We start from the raw sequence: 15,222 nt of genomic DNA on the forward strand, positions 1-15,222 counted from the left end.
CCGGAGCGCCATGGAGGGTACATACAATTTATGTATGGAGCATCCTCTCTTCCTCCCCATTCAATTTGGCAGACGCCATCCCAAAGCACTGATCGTGACAAACTGGCGCCCGGGCAAAGACGTTGAAACGGATACACTCGGCCTAAACAACCGGATGAAACTGATGATGCTGCTGCGATGGTGCTGCCTTTCTTGCCTGTGTTTGTGTGTGCGTGTTTTACGCTTTCGCAGCTCTGTTGCAGCAGTGGATGCATTGGATCGCATCCAACAGCATCCGTGGCTGGGGGTTTGGTTCGTTTTCTCGATATCAAAACCACGAAACCGCCACCGCACGCTGCATGCTGACGAGATCGGTGCTGCACTGATGAGGTTGCAAGACAATGGACAAGTATCCTTGAAGCACCGTGGAGGGCTCGAAAATGCACAGGGGTCCCGTGCATGTGGAGACCCTTGGTGGCGGTTAGAAAGTGGGGGGTGATGCTGCTTCGGTGGTGGATTATCATCGTCCACGAATCGCGTTGCGAGCCTTTTGCGATAAGAGGAGAGGAGTGTCGCATCTGTCGGCCTATTTTTCACGCCCGGCGACGTACTTTCTATGCTAAGCCGGAGTCACTTCACAGCAACAGCTGCTGCTGCTGGTGCTGCTGCTGATAACAAACAATGCGCGCCCGTTAGTGTGTGTGTATGTGTGTTTGTTTATTGGAAGAATAAGCCGTGATGCCCCGGGCCTCAGACCTGACACATTAACCTGCTTTCGCACGTGGATGAATAATCGCCGAAAAGTGAAAAGAAAGCATCTTTCCCTTTGAAAGGACGAGCGTTAATGCTCTTATCGAGCACCACATTTCCACACGCATTTCCCGAGGGGGAAAAAGCTTCTCCCGAGGCTTCTGCGTGCTAGTGCGTTTCGATAATCCAACGGTTTATACGGTGGTGGCGGCGGTTCCATCAGTAATCCGCAGCACGGAGCAGCACCTTAAGTGCGTCTCGAATGCGTTGCGGCTCACCGGGAACGGCATGATTTAAGGGAGCGCCGGATGGAGTGAGCTTTTCCGGACGAACCGGAATCGAGGCATAACTGTCGGTGGAATATGCTTGTGTGTGTGCGTGTGTTGGTTGCCAGATAAAGAAGGAGAAGAGGAGAGAGAGAGAGAAGAGGAGAGCGAGAGAAGAGGGCTTTATTGTCACTGGCACGAACAAACCATGATTGTGATGATGATGATGATGATGATGGTGTCAAAGGTATGGTTGTACGGTATGGCAACCACGCCATTACCGAACGAGACACCGTTCGCCATTTATTACATGACAATTGGCGTTCAAGAGGACAGATCATCATTTGACGTCGCAGATGCCGGCTGCTAATGTGTAGTTCAATGGCGTGCCGGATTTACATCATAACAGGGCGCGCCCCGGCTAGAAGGAGGTTCCGCTTTACGCATCATCGTTCGCCTGTCGCATTGAAGGGCATTGAAAACCCGAGTGCTTTGTTCATTTCGTTGGCCATAACGTTCATTTGTGGATCAGCTCAGGTGCTCAGGAAAATGTAATGGTCCTTCCTCAATCTTGATCAAGTTAAAGGGAAAATCCTTTTGTTGGAGTTGAAAGAATCAAGGATTAAAGTAGGAATATGCCTCAGATTTTTTGGCGGGACATTTTATCCAACTATTACAAACCATCTTCGGTATCTTTTCTTTCAATAAGGGTTCTATTGACGAGGAACAACTATGATCATTTTTAAAAATGGCTTTTCAAACACATATCTTTTTCACACGCTTTTCTTGCTCCTGATTTTGGTGACTAATGTCCATCAAAACCACAGACCGCTCACCGCGACCGCAACATAATAATAATTATCCTTCTTCACGCAAACTTCACTTTACGATTGATGAGTCCTTGCGAAACTAAATAACTGTTTCAAGTAACGTTGGGAGAACCTTTAGACCTTGGGAATGTTAAAGTTCTCCGGGCTAAACGCACGACACGAGTCGCTTTTATAACCCACAATAGGTGCGCCCCCTCGCGTTCGAGAGGTCATAAATTAGGGTCATAAATCAGCAGCACACCTGCACACGGCCACCGGTCGCGACTGTGCGTGCCAATCGAATAAAATAATTCTATTTCCTCGAGAGGGGTTTTGCGTCGCCGCGCCGCGTACCAAATGGAACCTCGAACGGCAAACCTGGAATGAATTAATTTATCGCTTCATTTCGACTATCGGGAGTCTAGGGAGCGAGTTTGGTTAATGATTGGTATGTGAAAACCTTTTGCGAAGGGGAAGGCATAATCACGATGATTAGCGTTTCGAATTGATCCGTGCTGCCGTCGAGTACACGAGGAATTGGACAAGTCAGTCGACCACAGAGGAGGCACCTTAACGCCCTTATGATGGTGACGAGAGCGTCCGAGTAGATCCACATATCGGTGGTAATGTGCGTTGACCTTTCATTCTTTTTTTTCCCACCAGAATCGATCGCGGGGTTTTTTTTCTAGTTCAAGCTAGTTTCTAGTTCTAGTATTAGGGTACTAGGGTTGACGTCATCGAATTTGTTCCATTTGGTTGCCCCTTTTCCGTCTGATTCCACATTACATTCCGATTACATTACGCAGCGTGTTGAACTAATTAATTAATTTATTTGTTTTATCATTCTCTTCTCTCGCCCAGGTAATTGACAGCAGCATCATCATCATCATTGTGTGTGGTGTGACGAGGCACAAAACGAGAAGAAAAACCCTGGAATTCGTTTATCATGTGAGATGAGTATTAGCATTCCCGGTGATTAGCATTCAGCCCGTGGTGCCGATCATTAATTTGTTTCAATTTATGCACAACATTAGCCACCCATTGAACTAACGTTGACAACGCTGATTCAATTGACTAGCGCGATGAGTCATCGTCTACTCTGATCATCGGTGAATCGGGTTCGTTTGCGAGAATAGATTCCAATAGCAGCAGCACCATCAAAGCACTCCGGCCTGTTGAAAATCATCATCGATCCCAAACCTTTCCCATCATGCTGCTGCACAGGCGATAAGCGTGAAGATAACATCGCGTTCGCCTTCGCGTGCTCCTCCTTCCCCTCCCCGGAAAATGCGGAAGCACGCGGGCTTTCACCGTTTCCGGTGACCTCGTTATCATCGGTCGTTGGCGTCGTTGGCGATAGTGATCATCTCAAGGCTCTCTCTCTTTCCCACGTTTGCTCTACGTCTTAGTGATTCGATTCGGTTAGGTGGTCCTTGTCGTTGTTGTGTGGAGATTCCGTTTCCAGGATTCGAAATTCTTTCGAAACCGAGCGAAGGAATGCTCGCGCAAGAAAAATCCAACTCCAGTCCCCCAAAATGAGGCCGGGGGAGGGAGGGAATCGAACGGGTGCCGTGAACTGCCATGAATCTGCCAGATCCCCGGAGCGTGATTTCGACAATATGGCCCCAACAAGGCCATTCGCCGTCCGGTCGCTGCTGATAGGGAAGGGATGTCGGAAAATCCGGAAGCCCCGAGATCTTGGTCGATAAGATAAATACATATGTACACACCCAAAGGCACACGGTGGCACTACCGGTTCCATTCCTTCACGTTCCTGCACACCCGTTCCGCTTGTTGTTGTGCTGCCGCGCGCGCAAACTTCCCTCAGAAAATTGTTGGAATTGGAAAGACTCCGGCAAAGGCACAGGCAGCTTGTGCCTGTCAGCGGCGTGTGTGTGGCTGGAAGTTTTCGATCGTATCGTATAAATATAGTTATCATTCCCATGCCTTCCCTTCCTTTTTAGTGGCGAGGGAGTGGAGAGTGGAGGAGGAAACGGGATTTCACATGCCGGATGCCGGAAGTTTGCCCGCTTCACCGTCGGATGCTGTTAAGCTTTATGTTCGAGAGGCGAACGATGGCCAAGAAAAATCGATTTCCAACCAACACACACACACACACACACACTCGGAAGGACTGTAAATGGTCCATTAAAGCAATGGTAGGCCATTCCCAGGATTCGAAATATTCGGGAAAGGGAAAGAACACGACTCAAGATCAACGACAAGACCTCTCAACTACTAGCTGCTGCTGATGAACATCCATTCATCTGCGCCGTATTGCTCTATTAAACCGAACGCGGAATGTAATGATAGAACGTGTCTCGAGACACGTCCTAGCGGAAAACATTATTACTCTGGTCGCGGGATGGTTTAAAATCATTTCCCTCAGTCAGTTGCTCGAACATCCATTACATCCATCTGGAATATCATATTTCCCGGAGCTTGGAGTGCGCTTCGTTAGTATCTGTTTATGTTTTTCGCCCCGGATCGCCGTATCGGATTTCTGCGAGGAGGTCCGTGAGGTCTTGCCCCCCTCCTATCCCTTGATCGATATACAGCGATTGGGACGATAGCAAACGAACGAACTCGTTAAGCTCGGTGCTTCTGCTTTCGTTCGCAAGATTGGTCTGTGGAGATCCGGGCCCATCTTCCATCTTTGATTGAGCGCCCCCGGGGGGGCGGTGGTCACCAGACAGGAAAGTCCTAACGCAAACCAAGCTCTTCGTTGGTGTTTTTTATCGATATGGAATATCTCTTTTTCTCTCTTTCTTTTTATCTCTTAAAGCCAACTCTTTCTACAACACATAATGCTCCTTTTGGGATAGAAAGCAACAGCAAAACAGCGTGTCGTGGTAGTGTGCTTGTATAGGTGTGTCTGCAAAATATAAATACGAAACCTGAAACCAGACTGACTGGCTAGCTGAGCGGCTGGGAGTGTAGCTCAATTTCCATAAATTAAATTTTGTTATTTATTATGCAACGAACGCTTCAGCTAGTGTTCGCTGCATATTCCGGGACGCGCACACACACCCCCTGCTTCGGCAGGTGCAGATGCAATCCGGTGGTGCTGGCCTGGCGCTCGGAAAATCGCCTTTTGCTTCTCCTCGCACCTCGCACACGATGTCGGACGATCGGCTCGTGCACCGGAAGGAAAGGGGGGGTATAGCGAATGGGGTGGCAATCTGTCGAAAATGTTGCCAACATACCAAAAGGACAGGGTGCAGCGCCGCTCGAAGAACTCAAGGAATGGGAAAGGATGAAAATGAAACAAAAATGTCGAAGAAAACTATGGCGGGACAGCCCGCATAAATAATCGTTCCGGCGGGTCTCTCGGCTCATCGTTATGCTGTCGGTTTCTGTTTGCACACAAGCACACAGAGCCCTCCGTTCGTCGGACACACACCATCGATCGATCGATTGCCGGTGTCCTCGATTTAGAGGATTGTTTTCGAGACGGTCGGTCAATTATCTCCGGGAGCCTTTGTTTTTTTCTCTTTTTTTTTTGTGTTCATCCTCCTGTCATCCTGGCCATTCACCAGCACCACCACCTGCGCCTCCGCGTCCGATAAAGCACCACCGGTGTTGTGTTCCGCTCTGTTTATGCCGCTCGAATAGATCGGTTCGATAAGGGGCCCGGAACAAAGCGAAATTGGATGCAGCGCCAGCAAGGCGTCTGCTGTGTTTGTGTGTGTGTGTGTGTGCTTGTATGTCTGCATGGCTGAAAAGGACCCCAACATCTCGCTCGGCCTCGCTAGAACTGTGTACACGGATTCTGCAATCAAAATGCAGCCAAATGTATAAAAGGAAAGAAAACCAGAGTCCCGACGACGACGGTTGCTTGGATCCTTTGCCAGCACACAAACACACGGCAGTGCTGGAGAAGTTGAAATGAAGCCAAATACACTCGAAGACATGTGTGTGTGTGTGGACGAAGAACCATAGCCGCCTTGAATCTCGTTTCGCCTTGAACGGCAACATCGTCCTGCAACTACGGCTGTGGCTGCGAATGGGCATCGTTTCTCGCTTGCAATTCCCATTTCCCGTTCGGTGACGTTCGTGAAATACCAAGCAAACCGTTGTCCATCGACTGTGTTGCTGTGTGTGCCGTAGTCGAGTGTTGGAGAAGAAGTTGAAATTGAGACAATTCTACGACGACATTTTTATCATTCCTACCACAGACAAATTGAGCAAAGATCCAAGGATCCGAGGACACACACACACACATGCAAGCTAGAGATGACATGGATATGTGCGCACGCGAAGCACTCATGGGAGATCTCATGGAGTTTCGCTTTAATTAAATTGTTTAACCAACTCGATTCGATTCACAGTTCGGTCCAAAGATGCCGACTGTTCCACCTCAAAGGGCAGCACCCCCCAGGGGGTAGGAGCGTCCCCTTGGTGGAATGTACTGACATTATTCGCCTTTCCCGGGGGCATTCGGTTGCTTCGTTCCGCATTAATGGTTCCTTTCCAGTGGCAAACGGCACGCTGCCTATCACGTGCCATCATGTGTGGAATTCATGATTAGAGACGGTTCTTGACGGTTCCGTTTAAATTAAAAACCCCAGAGACCCGAGACCCGAGATGCCATTCTGCCCCTTAACCGCCTTTAAAATGGGGCGAACGCCATCAGCATTCGTTCCGCTATCCGCCATGGATAAAACGCGCTGCTCAGCGCTCATAATCGACGTCGATGGCTTTGCAATGGGTTTCGACCAAATCGAAACGCTTCGAAAGCGCCAGCGATTTGCCAGCTAGAGGTGCTAACGCTCAAGATTGTGCTGCCCTGTTGCAGTAATGGTCGGGAATGGGTTTTGAGAAAGGAAATTTGCTAACGGACACCAACAATAAAAGCCACGAAAAAAAAACAACCATCGGAGGAGAACACTTCGTTTCGCTCCTTAGCATAGCATTCTCCGTAAAAGTCTTATTCCCCTTTCCACGAGGAACGGGTCCCCCTGGGGTGTGCTTCCGGTTGTTTTCTTGATTTCCATGTTTCGTTGTTGGGTTTTTTTTGCTTTCTTCGGATTAGACGCCCGCCTGTCCGGTTGTCCGTGGTCCAAAGGTCGATACGAAACGCGCAGCTGAAGGTGAAAATCAGGGCCTTGTTTGCCGTTTTTTTTTCTTCGTTTTAGCCCCAAGACCAATTCCTGGAAGCCAAATACTCTCGCTCGCCACCGATGCGGTGTGGTGGTTGGTATTCGAAATTGTATCATCCCAGGAGTGAGGTCGAACTTTGCTCGAAGAAGTTCCTCCTGGACAGGTGGTCCAAGTGGTTTTTGGAAAGTCGAAACCATGGCGACGGAGCAAAAAGAAAGCAAACAAAGCATCCTCGAGTGTCCATTCCATGGTTCCAACGGTCTTTCTGTTCGACTTCTGCTTTGTTCGCTGCTCCAGAGAGGAGCTGGCAATGGCCTTTGTTCTGCACAATGACCCAATGGTACTTGGACCGATTATCGACCACCAGGAATCGTGTGCCGGCGGGATGAGCGGGAGGAGGCCGCAAACATTTTCCATTGAATTTCCAACGAGTTACACGGACATCGAACACACACACACAAGAACGGAACAGACAGAAGTTTGGTTGTGCCATAAGTGGTTTACCGAAACACACTTCCGAACGTCGAACGTATCCTATCGCGTACCTAAGCGTGTACGTATGTAGCGGTGTGGAGTCCGAGAGTATCTTGAGTTTTTTTTTATGTTCTCCCTCCCTCACTTTCCAAAGCCACGAGTTGCACACCTCGAACTCGGTGGTAGGTGGTCGTCGAATTTGAAGAGGTTAGGGCGAACAATTTCCCGCTTAATCGATTATCGTGTATCTCGAGGAACATCGTTAGGGCGCACGTGTCAAGGTCGAGCAGTGCCGGTTTCGGCTCAGGAATGCTTTTTATGCGAAAATTGAACGAAAAAAATGAAAGGAGTGAGCACTCAGCTGAAATGACCAATCTGTATGCTTGTGGGACTCTCACAATTTATGCTACAAAGCATAGCTGAAGCCACCCAATTTATGACACAAATTTAGATCCAACGAATTCTTTTCTTTTAACGAAAAAAAAAAACACTTGAGCTGACTAGGACATTCGTCAGTGTAATAGCTTGGTTTCCTCTCTCTCTGGTTCGCATACTACATCACATCGCGACCATCGGACCTATCCGAGGGCCTCTGAACTCCACTCCTGAGGCTGCAGCGCATTTCACTTTGCTCGAATATTCAACCAAATATTTAGCCCACGAGCTGCGCGTGGCTTGTTGAAGTTTAAAATAATGTATTTTCCACGACGTACCACGCAGCACTCACTCCAGCCGTGCTCCTCCGCCGTTCGTGCTTCGTTGCAACTCTTCCTCTTCATCACCGTTCCGAGATGGAGACGCATGGTTGCCCATCAATTCCTTTCACTCCATTCCGGGCCACCACCACCGCCCGGGGGGGCCGGCCTAGCGCCATGCCAAATGTCAAAATGTACTCTGCTCATCGCGGGACGCGGGACCAAACGAGCGCGGATAGCGGAGGTCGAGCCCAGGCGCTCGTGCCAAGAAAAACCAAAGAAAAATGTCGTGCCGTTTCGGGTGGAAATGATTTGTGTTTTTCTTGTGGCAAAACTCGAGCACGAGAAAGAGTAAACGAAACAGAGAGAGAGAGAGAGAGAGAGAGAGAGGGAGTGAGAGAGAGAGCAGGAGGCAGCATCAGCATTTCGTTCATTTCTGTCACATAACTTCGGCTCCCGGGCCCAAGTTGTGGACATCGGAAAATGGCGACGCTGCGCCACGGGAAATACGAAACAGTGCCGCTCGATGAGAATCCCTCCTTTCCTTTGCTTCCGTCGTCGTCGTCGTCGTCGTCATCGTCGTCATCGTTGGTGCGTCCTCGGGCCCTCAATTGTGATTCCGTCGAGCGTTAGGACAGCGCAGAGCCCAGAAGGAGGGATTGTGGTTGTTCTGTTTTAATTGAGTTATAAATTACCATCATATATTTCACTCCGAGTAGCACTAGCGATGGTAGCGGTCGTCGTCGTCGTCGTCGCATCAGTTTCATCTGATCCCTTCTGTCCACACTGTCGACCGGCTAGGATGAGGTTGAGGCTTGGCTTCGTCATTCTCTAGTCGCACCAATCGCAAGTAACAGTTGCCGGGGCCAGTGTCACGACGACGGTTCAACCGACCGGAAGTGATGCGACTAAGTTGGTTAGCTCTTTTTCTTCTTAATGTCCTGCTCTGCGGTTTGCCCGGAGTGCCCGGAGCACGGTCAAACACTGTTTAATCAGTTTTTGTGCGCTCGAGCGATGCGTAACTGCGCGGTTACTGGTTTTATGCGACAAACCTGTTTGAGTGTAAATGTAATTTTATGATCCAAATACATCGAAGATAAGAGTATGATAAGAGTATCTTTTCTCAACATCTCTTAACCTTTGTGTCTTGTCGGCTTTTTATGTGAAAACGATCAATGGCCATTGATAACCGTCTTATTAACGAGAAGTGGGTGCTGATTCATCATTCGCCGATGAATGCTCCTCCTTTCGTGCACCAACAGGCATGTGCACCATTGCTTTGCAGTATTAAATGTAATCCCATGACGATAACGAGATTAATTAGTGCTCGAACGAGCTTCCTGCAGTATCCTTTTTCTGCCTCATAGCTTCTCTTCTGTCGTGAAGCTACATTAACCTTCAGATCGAAAATTCCATGGATGAGCACGAACCGACGTCCGAACACATCGTTACAAGACGCAATCAATGGGATTCTTTGTGCTTTTATACACAAATCCAATCCGGTCACTACCAGGAAACCGGGGCCACAATCTTGCACGAAAATCTGCTTCGCGCTGTTAACCGAGCAAAACGCTCGCTTCATTTGCACCTTAGCTCCGGCTGGCCTTTCTGTTTGCTACTAATTCTAGCGAACATGAGTCCTTAATTCCCGGTTCCAGGAATACCCTTAGACTTACAGCCCACGGTTTTCTTCTCTTTTCCCGGGACAGCAGATTTCGGAAAGGTACGAGCGCAGCAAACCAAAGACCCGCTGGCCGATTATCGACCAAAATGATGGATTGACCGCCACACGAAGGGTTTGTGAGACCGCTGGCCATTGGACGACCGATGTGCGTGTGTGTGGAGCAGACCATCCGAGCGATTTGTTGCCCCGCAAAAAGCCATTAATTATCATCAGGAAAAGTGAAAGAGGAAACTTTCCTTTCTCCTCCTTGGAGATTTTCGGACCAAACGAGGCCCCAAAGGTCCCTTCATCATTCGTCCTTCCAGGATGTGTGGCACCGGCTTGTTGCTGCTGCTGCTGCTGCTGATGCTGTTGCCATGTGCTGTGAGCATAATGAGATGAATGATTATGAAAGATGGACCTCAAACTTGGGATATTGGGCCCATTGAGCCGTAGGTGCCGTGAGTTAATGATTTTTTTCTTCGTTTTCTCCGCGAAGAAAGCGGCATCAGCAGCTGGCACCGATCGCAATCCCTCCTTCCCCTTAGAAATCAGCATTGTTAGTGATGTGTTGATGTTGTTTTGTGAAATTCCAAAAATCATCTCGCTATGCAAGGGGAACCAATGTTTTAGCTTCTTGTTTGTTTCGCTCCGACTGCCTTTTACGGTGGAGTGAAGTTTGTTTGCTGTATGTTTGTTGCCGGTTGGATAACGCTGACTTGGCAGGATTCGTTTCCTGTTAGGTCATGGTTTAGGTCAAGCGCGTCGGGTTCATATGTCGGCGTTGAAATGAATATTGAGCGGTTTTATGAAGAGCAGTTCGAACAATGATTAGTGTTGCTTTCCGGGTGTCTTCAATATGGCACGATTGAAATTGTTTTATTATACACCTTTTTTCGTTCCGCGCTCTAAGGTAAGCGACAAGTAATGTTGTAGATTTTGAGCAATACAGGAAGCAAATTTGCTGATCCGATGCCCGTCATATGCAAATCAAATGCTCAGTAGATCAGTATTTCTACAAAATACCAATCCAAAAAGCTTTTGTGCATTGAGCGACACTTAAATTGATTTGATTGTGAGTAAGCTCCCAAGCTTTAGCAAATGAATTGACTTCACAACTTCACAGACGTCATCATCAGATTCGGCCACCAATTTGACTCACAATTCCCAAGAAAACATGCCTTCGTCCTTTCTGGCATTGCGCAGCTTAAAGAGTCCGATTTTCCAAGAACTGATGCCGGATTGCGACGGATGGTCGGAAATTGAAAATGCTCCCTTGAACAACAAAACCCTGAAAATACGGATTACACTCTTGATGACCTTACTAGTACTCAAAAGATTGCCCCGTGCCCACACCCGTGCCCACACCGTGATCACGATGTAAAAGTGTCACACAGGGTGGGGCCGGTCGGTTGGTCGCTCTGATTAAGTTTGTAATTAATTCACGATTTCCATCAGCGACTTCCTGCCTATGGGAGCGGTGCGTGGTGAGTTGGTGGCGGCGTTACCAAAGTATGTCAGGCCTGGTCGTGGCCTTTGCGTAATTGCGGTTCGGCTCTATCGGACAGGAAAAATCTAATTTCACCTCACCGTAGGAGGTGCCGCCGGTCCTTTCCGTCCTAGGCGGTATTGTTCGATTCTCCGGTGCTAGTCACGGGAAAAGAAGAAGGAACGGGCCACGTGCGGTGTGCACCTTAGAGGAGGGAGGACCGGTGGAATTGAATTCGCTTGAGGCAAGAGAGAGCGAGAAGGAAGAAAACTGGTGGAAGAAAAAGGGCTATAATCTCACCCCCGGTGTCGTGTATGGACAACAACAAACGGATAATCTCAATTCTGACTTAATGTAATAAAAGCCTCCTGCGCGGTTGGCCATCCCCCGGGAGGGGGTTTATTATTGCTTTCGCCCGTCATACGATGCGATGATGTCAGGCGTGGCGTGGCGTGTTCGGGGCCGGGGATTTCGCCCGGTCGGTCAGTTCAGGAACCGATAGCTGGGAGAAGGTTCCGACTTGGTCGAAACAACCCCCAACAGCACATTGTCTCCGAACCTCGCTCGCTCTCTCTTTCTCTCTCGAAGGCCAAAGGCCCTTTGGCTCCTTTGTAGCGAAAGGTTTTCTTCTTTGCAAAGGAAAGCGACCGCTCCGTCGTGGCCATACGGAACCGGCTGGGCTGTCGGTGTAAAACTAAGGTCAAAGAAGAGCGAACAAGAAACTATTTCACTTTATAGCAGCGACAGCAGCGTTCGAAGCAGCCCCAACGTAGGGAAGGACGGTGTCCACGGCTCAGGACACCCTGCTTCCAGCGCGTTTGCTGTTTCGGTGTAAGGATCGGCCGGCAAATCCGCCATAAATTATTCTCGTGCGATTTATTAATTCCAGGATATTCCGGGGCTGCTCCGCTATGCTTGTAAATAATATTTCCACCACAAGCCAGTCCCCGGCCATCATTGTCAGCCCCCGGTTTGGGGCGGTAGACACAGAAGAAGTTGGGGATAACTTTAATGTGCGGTGCCGTGTTTGCGGTGGGTTTGTGTTGAGTAACAGCCCCGCAAGGAAGACGGTCGGTCGGTCGGTCGGTCAGCACGTCGATGCCGCTCTACTCTCTCTCTCTCTCTCTCTCGCTATAACTGGCCACCAGTCGCTGCCGCTGCTGCTTCTTCACTGAACTACGCCATTCATTTTACTTGAAAACCTTGCTCTATTCTCATCTTCTTTCACTTTCACGTGTTTTTCTTCGGCTTTTCTTCCGCAGGAACAAAGTCATAAATCATATCGACCGCTGTGCGTCCTGACGTTCCGTTGGAATTATCTGCTGCACGGACTGGAACCGGCCGGCTATCATCTGGTCAATGTGCTGCTGCACACGATCGTTTCGCTGATGTACTTCCGGTAAGTTGGGGGGTTTTAATGCCGGAACCTCCTGTAATGCAGTGTTTACAGTTGCATCGATGGAATGCAGTTACTATGCAGTAGAGATAGTAAACAAGTGGTAGTAGTACTATCTTCATCATCATTTTGTTTTACTTGTTTTCAAAACGTAGGATATATTAAAACAGATTCTTGAATATTGAAGAACATAACACACCATTCGATAACCTATCTCGTTCGTGTTCGATCGACTATACATGGCATAACATTTTACAAAACCCTCATAAGTGGCATGCGGGACCCATTCGCGTCCTTCGGTTGAATTGATCTAATCAAATTCATATCACCTTCTCGCGTGTGAACCTCCATTTCGAACCGAAGATAAATAAACATAAGCTGTCCGAAGCACGCGGGCAGTGGTTGATAGGCCACCCTCCATTTTCATTCACGCCACTCTTCGACTCACTCACGGGGTGTTCAAACTGTCACCACAGCATCCCAGCATGCTAGGAAAAATGTTTTCCTTCGTGCGTTCCCGGGAAATGGAACCAACAATCAAGAATGTGTGCCGGAACGAGTGTGCATGTGTGTGTGTGTGTGTGCCCGGTGCTTCAACGCATTTGCGCACTACTTATCGAACGTCGCTGAAGTTTGTTTTGATTGCTTCATTCAATTTCCGGCTTCCGGCCACTTCCCGGCACTGGACTACTTTTGGGGCGGGCGACACACCATTTTCCACCATCAACACCATCGTCTTGTGCACTTCTTCTTGTCCCCTAGTCCCACGGTTGCTTGGATGCAGCATGGATGGATAGATGGATGTCGCTGATCAAATAAGCTGACGTTGGTAAAAAGTGTTGCTCAGCAAAATGTCGGCTGCTGTTACATTTATCTCCAGCGCCCAAACTATCATTCACCATCACCGACAGGACCTGCTCAAAAGTGCTCGAAAGTGCTCTTGTCACTCTAGCCGGCACCACGCTCGGAATGTACTTTTGAGTGGAGATATATAATCAGCTTGGCATGTGCCAAAGACAGATGCCATGTTGATTCGTTCCCGAAAGCTCTCGACTCTCGACAGAAAAGAGAGGTTTTGGAGGTTGAAAATGGAAAAGTTTTGTACAACAATCAACGTACGCTAAGTTGCGAGTTGCGTGAGAAAAGAATGAACTTTATCTTGGTTGATGTGAACATTATTCATTCTTTATCTCCAACTCGAAGCTACAAAAATGTATCAAATTTATTTTGCGTTTAGCGAATGTCATTCACACTCGCAACTCATTAAAATTTAATACTCTTTCTAATTACTTCGTAACGTATAGAAGGAAGGACGCATTATCTTTAGACATTCTGCTTCATTTCAAAGCCTTTCGCGGAACTCTCGTGGACGTTCATTACGTTGCGAGTGCCATTTCGGGGTGCACCCTTCTTTATAGTGGAAATGCAAGATTTTCTTTGTTTCAAACGACAGTGAACTAGTGCTCCAATGAAATTAAACTCAAATCGTCACCATGGCAAGTGACAGCGGTAGCGGGTCGTAGCTTGTGCAAAACATCCAGCAACATCCTCGTGCTTTCTTTTGTGATACAGCTTCACGACACACAAAAAAAAAACGACAACGACAACGACGACGACGAGGAAAACTTGCTGGTCTTTCCAGGGTAGCGGATTTCCCACTTGCTCTTTCCATGCTGCAGTTGCATCTCCCCTTGCAGCCAGCGCTGCCGCCAGTGACACTGCATTGTGCAAATTACTCTCTACCAACGGAGCAAATCGGAACCAGATTGCTCAAAACAGATACAATGGAGAACGGGGTGGCAACAGTGCAACAGTGCTACAAACAGCATTAAAAGCGCAAGCAAAAACTTACCGGTGCATCCTATCTGTGCAAACGAGAACCTTACAGCGAGCGAGGGATGAGATTTCTAAAGAAAAACAATTACTACGACTTCGAAGGGACTTACATTTTCTCCGTCAAATTCCTCCGTTGGCTCGCCTCCCGGTTTGTGTGCGTGTGTGTGTTTGTGTGCCAACAGAGATCAGAAGATGATTTTAATGACAAACGCACTGACTGGCCGGTGCAGCTTCTCATTACAGCAGCAAATAAATAAATAAATAAATAGTGTCAGTCATCGCAACTGACCTGTCGCGGCAGTCGCTCGGTCGGTCAGCAAGTTTAATGAGGATTGAAAGTAGTGCTCGAAAGCGACTGTCGCCGAGCTGCATGCTAACTGGTGGTCTTGATAATGATTTACGAAGTACTATTTTCGTATTTCCCCTCTCTTGTAAGGGGTTGTTGAACTTTGGCAAGCCCAAGTGGTAAAGTTCGATGGCAATGGGTTTTCAAATGGTAATTCCATGCCCTTCACTCTCTGTTTTGACCGAGGAGTGCGCACTGCCCGGTGGCCAGTGTTAACCGAAAGCGTACCGTAAGCATTTAGTCATTTTCTCATTAAAAGTTATTCTTCTAAATGCTAATCACTTTTCGCAATCATGCTGCCACTGGCACTTCCTGTCGACAATAATGCAGCGCACAAAAATGGTTTCATTTCGCTTATTTTTGGACTATTGATGCACACCTTTCCATCATAATTGTTTGAATGCGAAACGGAATTT

At 48.2% G+C, this 15,222-nt stretch overlaps 1 protein-coding gene across 4 annotated transcripts in view; it reads left to right on the plus strand.

Annotated features, from left to right (window-relative positions):
• LOC125958262 (protein O-mannosyl-transferase Tmtc3) overlaps window positions 1–15,222 on the plus strand; it is a 128,141-nt gene that overhangs the window by 36,726 nt on the left and 76,193 nt on the right. For all 4 annotated transcript variants that reach the window (XM_049691502.1, XM_049691501.1, XM_049691503.1 and 1 more), the window contains exon 4: window positions 12,491–12,627. In XM_049691502.1, coding sequence (XP_049547459.1) covers window positions 12,491–12,627 — 137 coding nt within the window. The remainder of the gene's footprint in view (window positions 1–12,490; window positions 12,628–15,222) is intronic.

Source organism: Anopheles darlingi, chromosome 3 (genome assembly GCF_943734745.1).
Source record: "Anopheles darlingi chromosome 3, idAnoDarlMG_H_01, whole genome shotgun sequence".
In the NCBI taxonomy this organism is placed as follows: Eukaryota; Metazoa; Arthropoda; class Insecta; order Diptera; family Culicidae; genus Anopheles; species Anopheles darlingi.